General features: G+C 52.0%; 2 protein-coding genes across 2 annotated transcripts; both read left to right on the top strand.

The window, feature by feature from the left end:
- Nucleotides 1-4,636: 4,636 nt before the first annotated feature.
- On the top strand, nucleotides 4,637-5,704 carry B0T26DRAFT_675426 (uncharacterized protein; the record flags this gene model as incomplete). The annotated part of the gene is made up of 4 exons (XM_060439827.1): nucleotides 4,637-4,906; nucleotides 5,045-5,128; nucleotides 5,200-5,266; nucleotides 5,349-5,704. The coding sequence occupies 4 exons, from the start codon at nucleotides 4,637-4,639 to the stop codon at nucleotides 5,702-5,704; spliced, it is 777 nt and encodes a 258-aa protein (XP_060295844.1).
- Nucleotides 5,705-10,415: 4,711 nt separating this feature from the next.
- B0T26DRAFT_675427 (uncharacterized protein) lies at nucleotides 10,416-11,073 on the top strand (the record flags this gene model as incomplete). The annotated part of the gene is made up of 2 exons (XM_060439828.1): nucleotides 10,416-10,887; nucleotides 10,955-11,073. 2 exons carry the CDS (start codon nucleotides 10,416-10,418, stop codon nucleotides 11,071-11,073), a joined length of 591 nt encoding a protein of 196 aa, XP_060295845.1.
- Nucleotides 11,074-11,520: the final 447 nt, after the last annotated feature.

The raw sequence follows: 11,520 nt of genomic DNA on the forward strand, positions 1-11,520 counted from the left end.
AGGCCTGGCATAACACACTCTGATTCCAGCGGCCGGCCTGTGAAATCTGTGTGAGTGAGGTGCCGTAGGTTTCTGCATCCTGTGCTCCGACTCGCCGCGGAAGGTGTGTCTTCTTGGTTGTAGTAAACCCAATAGCGCCAAAGACGCGCCAAGTCTCTTGAAGTTGTGTACTGTACGAGAGCTCTTGCTCGCGGTCCTGGCCGACCAAGACCTTGATATGGTACCAATCCTGGCGGTGGCGGAAACTAGGAGCTGGCTCACCGGCAATGTGCCAACGCCAGAAAAAGAGCTGTGCTAAGGCGCCTTGTGTACAAAGTAGAGGGTCTTTATGGCGAAGAGACCTCATGAACTCTTTCTTAGCCGTCTGGTTCATCTTGCCGTTTTGGAGAAGCGATACGAGGCAGCCGCATAGAGTAGGGCCCTCTGAGAGCGGGTAATCGAGTAGAGAGAGGTCGCCAAGCTCCATTTTACGGCGGTTCTCTCCACGGAGTAGGTAGTAGTGGCCGAATAGAAGATCTAGGCGCGTACGGAGGTTCTGCAGCGCTGTGGGGGCCGTACGTAAGAGGTATTCCTGGATCTTGAGCCACTCAGCGGTAGAGTACCCAGCTTGGATGCCCTCGCTACCGCGGTCTTTATAGCGGCCGCACTGGCGGCCACGCTGCTCGAGAAACCCCCGTACGGCGGCGCCGCGAGGGTTCTCGGTATTCTTATTGCCGTGGGCCACCTGTACTCGCCAGAGCTCGATGACGGCTGCGATATAGGCGTCTACGGTACCCTTGGTAAATAGGGTCCCCTCCTCTTCCTTGCTAGCCGCTCCGTAGCTGGTGGTATGTAGTCTTCCCGATCGTTGGAAAGAACTTGGACTGCCTCAGCCACCGGTATAGATAGCGCTTCAGATAGGACCTGAGCCTCTGCAAGGGCCTCTGCCTCTACTGGCTGTAGTAGTGGTATATGGCCCCTTTTTTTATTGTCAGGCACCTTGATGCGCCGGAGGAGGATATCTTCTTTGAGCCACGCAGCTAGCTTATCGGGCGTGACAAGCTCGCCATCTGGCCAGGTATAGGGTATACCGTCTGGGCCGTCGCGGGGCGTCTGGCACCACCTCTTCCACTCGCGCTGCTTGGCTGCATAGCTCCTCGCCGTATTGGCCGGCTGCTCCTCCTTCTTCGCTTGTAGGCCGGCCCTCCGAGCCCCTTGGGCCCGCTCCTCCGCGGCTGCGTAGGAATCGTCTGCCATGGCGGTGTGTATGTGTGTGTGCTTCGTGTGTGTGCGCTTCGTATGTGTGTGCTTCGTGTGTGTATGCTTCGTATGTGTGTGCTTCGTGTGTGTATACTTCGTCTGTGTGTGTGGTGTTTGCGCGCGCGCGCGCGCTGTCTGCAGTTGAAGCGCGGCGGTGATGGTAAGGCGGGTAGCTTATCGAAATCCCCTTATCGGGCGTGCGCACGCGATTTCAGGGCGAAATGTAGGCGGGGGTAAGTGGCCGGAACGGGCCTAGCGTTGACGAGGTAATTTCACCGACCCTCGATAAGAGCACGCTGTTACGGCAGGCGCTAAGACAAGGCGCTAGGAAGCACGTGCCGACTGGCTGTAGCTGTTTAGGGTGTGGTCCGTGCGAAGCCCTAATACGTGATCCACAATAAAAGGAACCTATATACTATGTATACGACTAACCTACACGCGTTTATCAAGACCTCACTCCTTTATTATGATCTCTTACCCGCTGGCCCAAGCACTCTGTCATATATATAAGCAGTGGCCCTTGCCCCCTTCCTTTACGAGGGCCAGGTTGAAGTCTCACGCCAATACCACCAGTCATTGCTCACTCTATTCATTACCTCCATTGTGACCACCTTGATCAGGCGTACCTGCCTTCGCTTACACCCTCGTAGAGGAAGGAGACGAGGGCCACAGCTTATATATATAACGGAGTGCTTGGGCTAGCGGGTGAGAGGTCATGACAAAGGAGTGAGGTCTTGGCCCGCTGGGTGCGTGTGTAAGCTGGTCGTGTGTGGGGGTTGGGGTTCTTTCCTTACAGTTATATCGGTAATAATTAGTGCAAGGTATTGAGGATGGAGATCCGTACGCGGAAACGTATACCGAAAGGATAGAGTCGGAGTTGAGCTTGCGCTGGGCGCGACGAGATTTTCCTACCCGGCAACCCGGTTAGACATTGCGGTTAGCGCGATGAAGGATGGAAGAGTGCTCACGACTAGGAAGGCGTCAACTGACGGGAAGGCGTAGGTTGTCGAGGCGCTAACCTCGGAGGAGGGGCATCGTGTTACGAATCTCTGAAGGAATGCACGGGACTCCGTACCTAGCTTCGTCGGCCTCCCGCAAGCTGCCCCTCCCCCGGGGCTGTGCATCGTCGTCGTCAGCACCCCTCTGGACCATGATTGGCCGCAGCCCAGGTCGACACCACAACCAGGCAACTGCAACTCTGGCCCCACGGGCGCACTTCACCTCACCAAAGACACAACACACGCAACGCTGACTAGGGAAGTAGAAACGTGTTTTGTTCTTCTGCCTCTCTAGCCATACGGAAAGATCGCACCTTGAAGACACGACGTTATCTGATCTGGAGCGGTTGCCGGAGAGCGTGATCGAGAAATTCAATTTCGGTTGTTAGTACGAGCGGGTTACGATCCTCGAGGCGCCCCGGATAGTAGTAATGTTAGACGAGTTAAGCTACGGACCACCCTGTAAAATAGTTCCCTCTCGGGGAACCTCACCCCCCTAGCAAGTAATCAAGTTCATTTTATTTATAATAACCACCGCTTTCAAAAAAAAAACTCTATAACAGTGAATCTGACTGTGTGAGACGCCTTACCGCCACCGAAATCCGTCAGACGTACGGCACTCTCGACTCGGTAGCTTGCTGTCACGATTCTAAAGGGGCACTGAGGCGGACGACAAAAAGATCGGCGAAAAGGCAGTAAGCCGGGCAGGGATCGAACACGGCCTCGCTGACAGACCCTCCAAGACCACCGCCGTTGGGACAATCCTCAGCTCACCGCCTGCTCTGCTGTGCGGGGAAACTGCACCATTTGCATCTGAAGCTCAGTGGCTTCCCCTTAAGAGTGACACATCCAACGCGTCATACCACTTGACTACCGACCCTGATCAATTGTTATGACCCGGCACAGCAAGGCGTGATAGGGTCAGAGACAGCGGTCATCGAGTCAGCGGCTTTCTTGCCCAACTCCTTGGCCAACTCCTTGGCTTCGTGTAAATTCTCGCGGCTCAGGCATTCGCTCGTCTGTTGAGACGCACTAACCAGCAAGTACGCGCACAGGAACGGTGCCCCTTGCCAGGAGTGCGAGCGCTCGCTCTTAGTGTCAGACCACAGCCAAGTAGTCCACCACTGGACCCGGATGCCAGGCTGTTGGGTCGTTGGTTGCAGATGCTGCGTGACAGGGGCCCAAGCCGCGGAGGCGTCCAAAGGCCAGTAGAAAGACGGCGCGTAGAGGAAAGGTTGGGAGTCCTGTTGTCTGTGACGTCGTCTATCTCAGGTTGGGCCATTCCCGGGGAGGCGTACAGCTGGGCCTGAGAAAGGGAGAGGCGTCGAGCAGGAACCTGAGCAATGTTGGCAGCAAGCCAAGGGGCACGACAATCGTGGTGCGCCCATTGCGAAGAGACTAAAAGGTACAACGCCAGGTAGTCTTGTGCAACGCCAAGGTAGTCTTGTACAACGCCAGGTAGTCTTAGGTCTAAATAGAACTCAGCCCAGCACGCAGAAAGGCCCACTCACAATAAAAGCCAAGGCTTCTACGCAGCTACTCGCACTGCAGCATAGATCAACCGTCTCAACTGGTTTTCTTCAACTAATCAACCTGTTGCAGTCCACCTGTTGCAGTCAATCTGCCCTCTGTGAAAAAAACTCCCACACCACCCAATCCCCACCCCCAGCCAACCAGAGGACCAACCCAGATACGGCGAAACGGACCTCAGTGGTGGTTCGATGCTGTCAGAGGGCGGTACTTGTGGCAGGATTAGGGCGGGAAAGGAAGTGAATTTGAAATTCAAAAGCGCCCTGTCGCATCTTTCCTGCGCTTCCGCCTCTTCCTGCCATTCCACTACCTCTGCTGTTGGTAAGCCTGCGCCAGATTGAGGACATGTGCAGACGAGGCGGTTTTCCCGCAATTACCGCAACTAGTCGAAGAATCTGACCCGATCTGGACAAGTCACTTCACAAATTGGCGTAGGATAAAGCGTGGAATAAGCAAAATCCGAGGGCTAAGGCTAAACTTAGTTTAATCAAACCCATGATTCCGCGGATGAGTTGCGGCGGTATTGTCCCTCACCAACATGGCAACCATTTCACCTCACGGCAAGGGCGGCAAAGACATAGGGTGTTGCTATCCTGGGCATTGAGGCTTTGTCGTTGGTTGAGAGGGATACGACATGGTCTTGGTTGAGACATCCATGTTAGTGCAGGCTGCTCGACGGCATTGCCTTGGACCCTCCGTCCCTCGACGTGTATATAATCAACGCCGTTGAGCCCCGGATAGACGTGATAAAATGCTCACTCACAACCTCATCCTGGATATCATAGCGCCATCGCCTTCTTCAAGCGTCCTAAGAACCAACCAGACTCTTAGCACTCTTGCCATTGTCCATCAACTCTACCTAGCCCAACATGACGAGCAACCAACAGACCGACCTCCACGTTCTGACCATAGCTAGTTTAGAGAGGTTGGCTACCACGGGCACCGATGCGATGAAGAAAAAGTATGCAGGGCTTCTCGCATACTTCAAAGATCCGAACCGTAAAATGCCTGCCGGGGAGATTGCCTGGACCTTCACGGACGAAAGAGGAGTCAAAGTGGGCGACGCCACACAGTATATAGCCGACTTTATCAAGCATAATGAGGGCAGACAGGGAGAGAAAGAGTGGCCCGCCAATTGGGTATGTGTCTTCTCCAGCCCAAGTCTGGAAGTCCTTTCGACTTCTTCCTGTCTTTCTAATGCCCAGTTATGATTACAGTCCATCGGCACCCAGGTAGTTTCGTTTAGCGGTGATCAAGTGGTTACTTCTAGTATCAAGGTACAAGCCACTGACGCCCAAGCGCTTTTGCTATGGGCAAGAGTCGACGTCCCTGCCGGGCAGGCTCCACAGGCGATGCATTATGTGAGTCTAGACTCTCCTCAAAAATCTGATGAAAATAAGGAATAGCAATACTAACTAAGAATTGAATATAGATTCATGTCGAAATCAGAATCCCCGTTGGTCTCGGCGGTGATCCAAATCGGGTCGTTCGCGTGCAGTGTAAGTTACGATAGCCTCGTTTGTTTTGCCTCACATAGTTTACTACCTACCTATGTATACTAACAGCTACATACTTACCTAGGCATCAACGACACTGGATCCAACAGGCAGGTTGTGCATGACCCTGATTGGAACTACTTGACCGCCGGCCTCAACATTCCAATTATCCCTGGCTTAATTACCACGGCCACCGGCCCCGTTAATATGAGAGGCTGCAATCTCGAGATCCGTGTCGTGGCCCAGGACCCGGCCGCTGCAGGTGGCTGGAAGCACCTGCATAATTGGGTGGCTGAATTGGGCATCATCCAGCCCGCCGGTGTACCTTGCTTGAGTGGATCCGCCATGCGCGGTCAGCTCTTCTTCGCTACAAACAAGGGCAACACGTCTCTTTTTATGGCCGACAACAAGACGACCCTTATGGCCAATATGCCGGCTTAATTGAGAAGGCAGGCACCTATGTCGGCCAGTGCCGCCTTGTTGCTGGTATCAAGCTGAGCTTGGGCCGGATTGTGATGACTGGATCATCGAATCCAACATGGATCCCCCGGACTAGGGCTGGGGCTGGATTATTTGACATATCTCGGAAGAGGGAAGGAAGAAATGGACAAAAAAAAAAGGGGGGGGGGGGGGGGGGGGGGGGGAAGAAGAAGTGGAAGAAGAAGGGGAAGAAGAGGAAGAAGAAGGGGAAGAAGAATAGGAAGAAGAAGAAGAAGACAGAGCATGGCAGATTGCCTGTTATAGTGCCAACTGGTTTATTTCTTCTTTTGACGCCAAGCATTCTTGTAGCGGGAGTAGCGCAGCTGGGCTGGCGGATGAAGAGGGCTGAAGGTTTTTAGGCCGGTTTTAGTTTTGAATTGAGGCTTGATATACATGCGGACCCACCAAATCCTTCACCGCACCTACCTACTTGTGGGCGTCGTAATGCCTTTCGACAGCGTCTTGATGCCTCTCGACAGCGACCTGATGGCTCTGGACAGCGGGTTTCTTTTAGTATGCGCAAGGTCCTAGCTATAATTCCGGTCACAATTGTAGCTAAATCTAGGCATTGAGATTGCTCTTTGTACCTGTTGGAATCACCAGGTACCGGTACTGGAAGCAACAGGCAGCAACTGCACGCCGAAAAATGGTGGCTCAAGTGATGGATTTGTTGATGTCTGTGTGTATCTAGAAGACAGAGGGTGGAAGTGGCCGTAGGCCACTTATATAGAGTGTGTGGCCCTGTGCCACCACAGCCACCTTCGTGGATGACCCTCCGTGGCTGACTAGCGCGTCATCCCAACAGTACCGTACTGAAATTGGCCTCTTTAATGTTAAACTGCGATCGGGTGTACGGGACCGACAGGTAGGTGCGGCGACGGATTCAGTGGGTGCGTATATCAAGCCTCAAATCTTTCAGTTTTCAATATTTTCCTTCGCAAAGGTGTATGATTCCTAAAGCTTGGAGTGGAGTAGACAAGATCCTGGCAAATGACGAGGGATCGTGAAGTCTTACCAAAAGTCATGGATTCGAAGCATTAACCCTACTGTTCCCCAGTTTAGTGGTGGCAAACAGGAGTTGTTGCACATCTTAAGGCAAGAAGTGACTCTGGAATTGAAAGTAATGACTACAGATAGCATGATCACAAGCGACTTGGATTGGAGCTATTGTGGCGGATTTCGGAGCTCAGGCTGGTCATTCTCGCAATCATCAACCGTTTTGCATATTTGATTGTTTATGAATTGGTTATATAACCAGCAAGCCCATAATGAAGCTTTCTTTGTCGTCAATACTCTGGAATATTCAAATTCCAACTAAATATCTTGAGTCACTATAAAAGAACACCTAAAAATTCAACCACGTATTTTTGCCACTTCCTAGTATCTATAAAAGCACATACCTGGCATGCTTAAGGTTTACCTTAGTGGACAACCGAAGTGGTACGCCATTTATTCAATTACTCGGATTGCAGCCATACGCAAGGCTAGCTTTCTCTTCTTTCTCTATATCCCAGAGAGAATTTGTATTAAAACAATCCTACAGTCTAAGATGGGCACGTCGACGAAGGAGAGGAAGAAGAGTAAGAAAGGAAAAGACCATGGACACGCGAAGCAGCAACCGGCACCGCCACCGCCTAAACTATCCAAGACGTGGTGGGTATGCTGCCAAGATGAGTAGAAGAATCCTACCTTGGCAAATTAGTTGTTGCACGCAATCGAAGTTGACAGCGCATTGAATTGTCTGCTCCCTAGGTCTAAAAGTACAGAAAAGAACGCTTCCTTATACTCGTGGAGAGAAGGCAAGGGAGGCGTTGTAATCAGCCCGAAAGAGGGCATTCCGAATGAAATGAGGACATTCCGAGTCAAGAATGAAGGAAATAACAAAGAATGAAGGAAGCTCAGAGGCATGTCAACCAGGGCCTGTCCAATTCCATGAAAAGTGGGTCAATTCCAGACGACATTAATGTGTTCTTTGCGAGCACTGGAAATGCGAAGACTGCCAAGAAAAGGAGGCCAAGGCCTCGTGAATGAACCTGGCTCTGTTCGCTAGCTCGAATGTTTCATGTCGCCATGTCTGGCTCAGGACGTCCTCTAAGCTGTCAGCGGCCGAGAATCGGGGTGATGTAGGGAGAGACTCGATTCAGGAATGTTAAGTCGGCTCGGGAGAAAAGCAATTACACATTCTCTTGTTTGAATCAAGCAAAAGGAGATTGTTTGCTCCGGGGCTGGATAACTACGGAGTTGAGTTGATGATGGGGGATAGGGTGTGATGTTTTGCTGTCTGGTTGTTTCTGATAAGGGCGGATACTGCTATTGCCATCTGTGTTAGGCTTGGTTTCTAGATCAGGGAAACACAGCTATTAAGTTAGCTTACCCAGATTTGGCCAGGCCCCACTTTTGGCCCGGGCGCCGCCCGCACTTACACAACGCAACGCATGACATTTGAAGCTATAGAAAAAGGTCAAATCAACTAATTACAATGCAACTTTCGTCTTCTTCTTCATCTTCCGAGCCCTCTGGTTCGTCTGAACTGTCAATATCGCGCCCAGCTGCCCTCTGTGCCTTGCGAATGTCCTCAATCGTAGCAAACTTGGAATTCGGGCTCAATTGGACCTTCTTCTTCTTGCTGCCTTTCTTGTTCTCAATTTCGGCCTTGAGAGCTTCATTCTCACGTCGTAGCTTAGCCAATTCGAAGTCCTTGATGTTGAATGCCTTTTCGATCTTCCTGAATAGCGTACGGCGAGTGCGGCGAGCCGCCGAATGTATGTTCAATTTCGCCAGGGAGACCGTGAGCTCCGTGACCTTTTGAGGAGTCTTCCAGACGCCGTATTTATCATATACCTGTTGCTGCAGGTAAGCTCATGACCTGGCTTCCTCCAGGGCCTATGAAGCTATATATTTGTAGTGCCTTAGTTCCTGTTTTCTAGCAACAACTTGCTTCGCAAGGGCTTTTGCTTGTTGACAGGCCACAACCCGGCGGCATGCCAACCTGCCTTGCAGTTGCTGGGCTGAAATGCGGTTTTCCGGGCTTTGAAATAACAAAGCAACATAAGCCGGCGCCCTAGAACCGTGCTGTGCGATAACGTCGGCCTGCTATTGAGCTCCTTCCTGTATGCCCTCTTCAGGACTGAGAAGACAGTCAAATCGAGAGGTTGAAGAACATGAGAAGCGTGTGGAGGTAAATAAAGAAGGTAGATGTTGTTTTGGAAGCATGACCACATATAATCATCGGTGGTATGACTGCCGTGGCCGTCAATAATAAGTAGTCGTTTTTCTCCGTTGGCTGGCCGGGTCCTAGGAATGAAGACCTTCTGAAGCCATTCCAATGCCCTTGCATCGTCAATCCAGCCTTTTTCCTGGCTTGTGAAGTGCCAACCAACGAAGCATTTGAGCTTTTCTGGGTAGTGTTGTTGTTGAACGGTCTTTCCTTTCATAATGACCGCAGGAGGTAGGGACTGGCCAGTCGCAGAGATACATTCCACGAAGGTAGTCCAGCTGCGAGATCCGGGTTGTTCCTTCATCAACACCTTGTTTTCTGAGCTTCCTATGACCTGGCCGTTGGAACCCTGGCCTTCAAGAATGCCTGTCTCATCTTTATTCCAACGGTGCTCGGGCTTGATGCCCCGAATAACCGGGAGGGCCAGGTATTCGAACCAGGCCGTCACGGCTGCCTTCGTAGCTCCGTTGAGGCGCACCGAGTCGATCCGCTGTGCTCTCTGGGTCCTAATGGTCGGGTTCCGGGCCATGAAATGCCGCACCCACTTCACCCCGATCTCGTCAGGCTTCCCGAGCTCCCGGGCCAGCCGGCGGGCGAATTCCCTAACCTGCGCATGCGTAGGAGGCAGGCCGAGGGCACCCTGCATGACGATCCACTTGGTCAAACGCTCTTCCACAGGCTTATCTAGAGTCTGCATGTGTTCAAACGCAATGCAACGGGCTTTTGTGCCGGCCAGCCGGTGCCGAAGTGTACTCCTCGGCACACAATATTTTGCTGCCGCCTGACGCACACTGCCGCCGTCTCGCACAAACTTCATCGCGGTCAGCATCTCCAATTCGTCGTATTCAGGCATGGTAAATAGAGGATTGATTGAGCTCTCGATTAACCAAGAAATGGAAGAATTTGGTCTTGTTTTGAGGAAGTTGCGGTGTGATGAAGAAAAATCGGTCAATCACCCTCGGTGTAAGTGCATGGTGGCTTGCGCATGGGCCAAATGTAGGGCCTGGCCAAATCTGGGTTAGTTAACTTAGTTGGTCACCTTGGTCAAGTGGTTTTTATCTGTGAGTGGATAAGGTAGGCATCTAGCTTAACTATATCGCGCGGTGCTAAATAAAACTGTCTGCTTTAGAAGTAGTCAATGATGCCATCTTTGTGCATGTCAAGAGAGTGGATTTTTTCTTGTGCAACTCGTTTAAAAAGGACTGCGAGAAACATGTCAGCCGGCGTCTGATTGGCCAGAAAAGCGGGGTAAAGTGCCAAGAACATGATCAAGCAGGCAGACGTACGGCGAAGTATCAATGGTGGTCAGACGCTCACCAACATCATCCCAAGAGCCAACAACCCCTCCAAAGTCGAAACCTTGTTGCAACCAAAAACCGTCCCAAACGCAACCTGCAACAACACTGAAATGATTACTCTCCGTGCCGTTTCGAGTCCGGACACTTCTCAGCCACGATGAGCAGCAGCAGTGGTAGCGGTAGTAGCAGCGGCGGCGGCAGCAGCAGCAACAGCGCGAGGGATGCGCAACCTGAAGTGACAACAGCAGTCTTCCCGGCATCCAACGGCCTTTCCGTGCCTCCGGAATTCATGGATACGGGCCCCAACGCACATCTGACTAGATACAGAATGCAAAGGGGCGCCGACGGCCTAATAACCGTGACAAAAATTCGCCCCAATGTCGAGAACCAACAAAGGGCCGCCAGAATCGCCCTGTTCCGCCAGTTGATGGGAGCAAACGAGCAACCGGAACAGCGCATCAATTACGAGGCCTACCTCCGCTACTACGACGAAGGCGGCCGCTTGCCTCGCGACGATGAGGAGCTCTGGGCATTTAACGGCGAACTCACGTGGGGACGATTTAGAACGCCCGAGGACTTCCCGCCTGGCGTTTATTGGGACCGGAACATCGTCAAGTTCTGCGATGCAAGTCTCTCCGGCCCCAGGACCTTGGATGGATTCGTGAACTCACCACTAACGCTCTCAATGACAAACAGAATACTTGGATGCGCCAATGATGGCGGTCGCTTGGAAGGGACAGGTCTGTTGCTGCAGTGGTCACCACTGCACGGGCGCTGAAGACTGGCGGTATCGGACTCCGTGCCGGTACTTGTGATTCGAGGTTTTGTATTAACTGTGCTTTTCTTTCAAGCATTTAGTCGATTTGAGAATTGATATTCGCGCTGTCACTGCACTTTCCAGTCAGTCCACGAAGCGTTCAATTTTAGCTATATTCTCCTACATCCTGGTCTGGATTTTGCTCAGTTCTTGTGCGCCAAGCCGGCAATGTCCGTTTCTTATTGTGTTGGGAACACGTTGGTATAGTAGAGCAGCACTACGTGGAGATACAGCGCTCAGTTGCCAACAATTGCGATGCCATCGTCCATTGACGTTGAGGTGGCGCGAACCTTGAAGTTCCCGTCACCACATGACCCTAACCCGCCAATTTCAGGCTTATGTAAGCGCACAGACCTGTGCGCCTAGTGGGAGCCATCAAGTTGCCGTATAACGTATTCTACCTCGGCGAGCCATAACACTCATACGAGCCACTCAAACGCGGCTC

Source organism: Lasiosphaeria miniovina, assembly GCF_030549165.1.
Source record: "Lasiosphaeria miniovina strain SMH2392-1A chromosome Unknown B0T26scaffold_4, whole genome shotgun sequence".
Lineage (NCBI taxonomy): Eukaryota > Fungi > Ascomycota > Sordariomycetes > Sordariales > Lasiosphaeriaceae > Lasiosphaeria > Lasiosphaeria miniovina.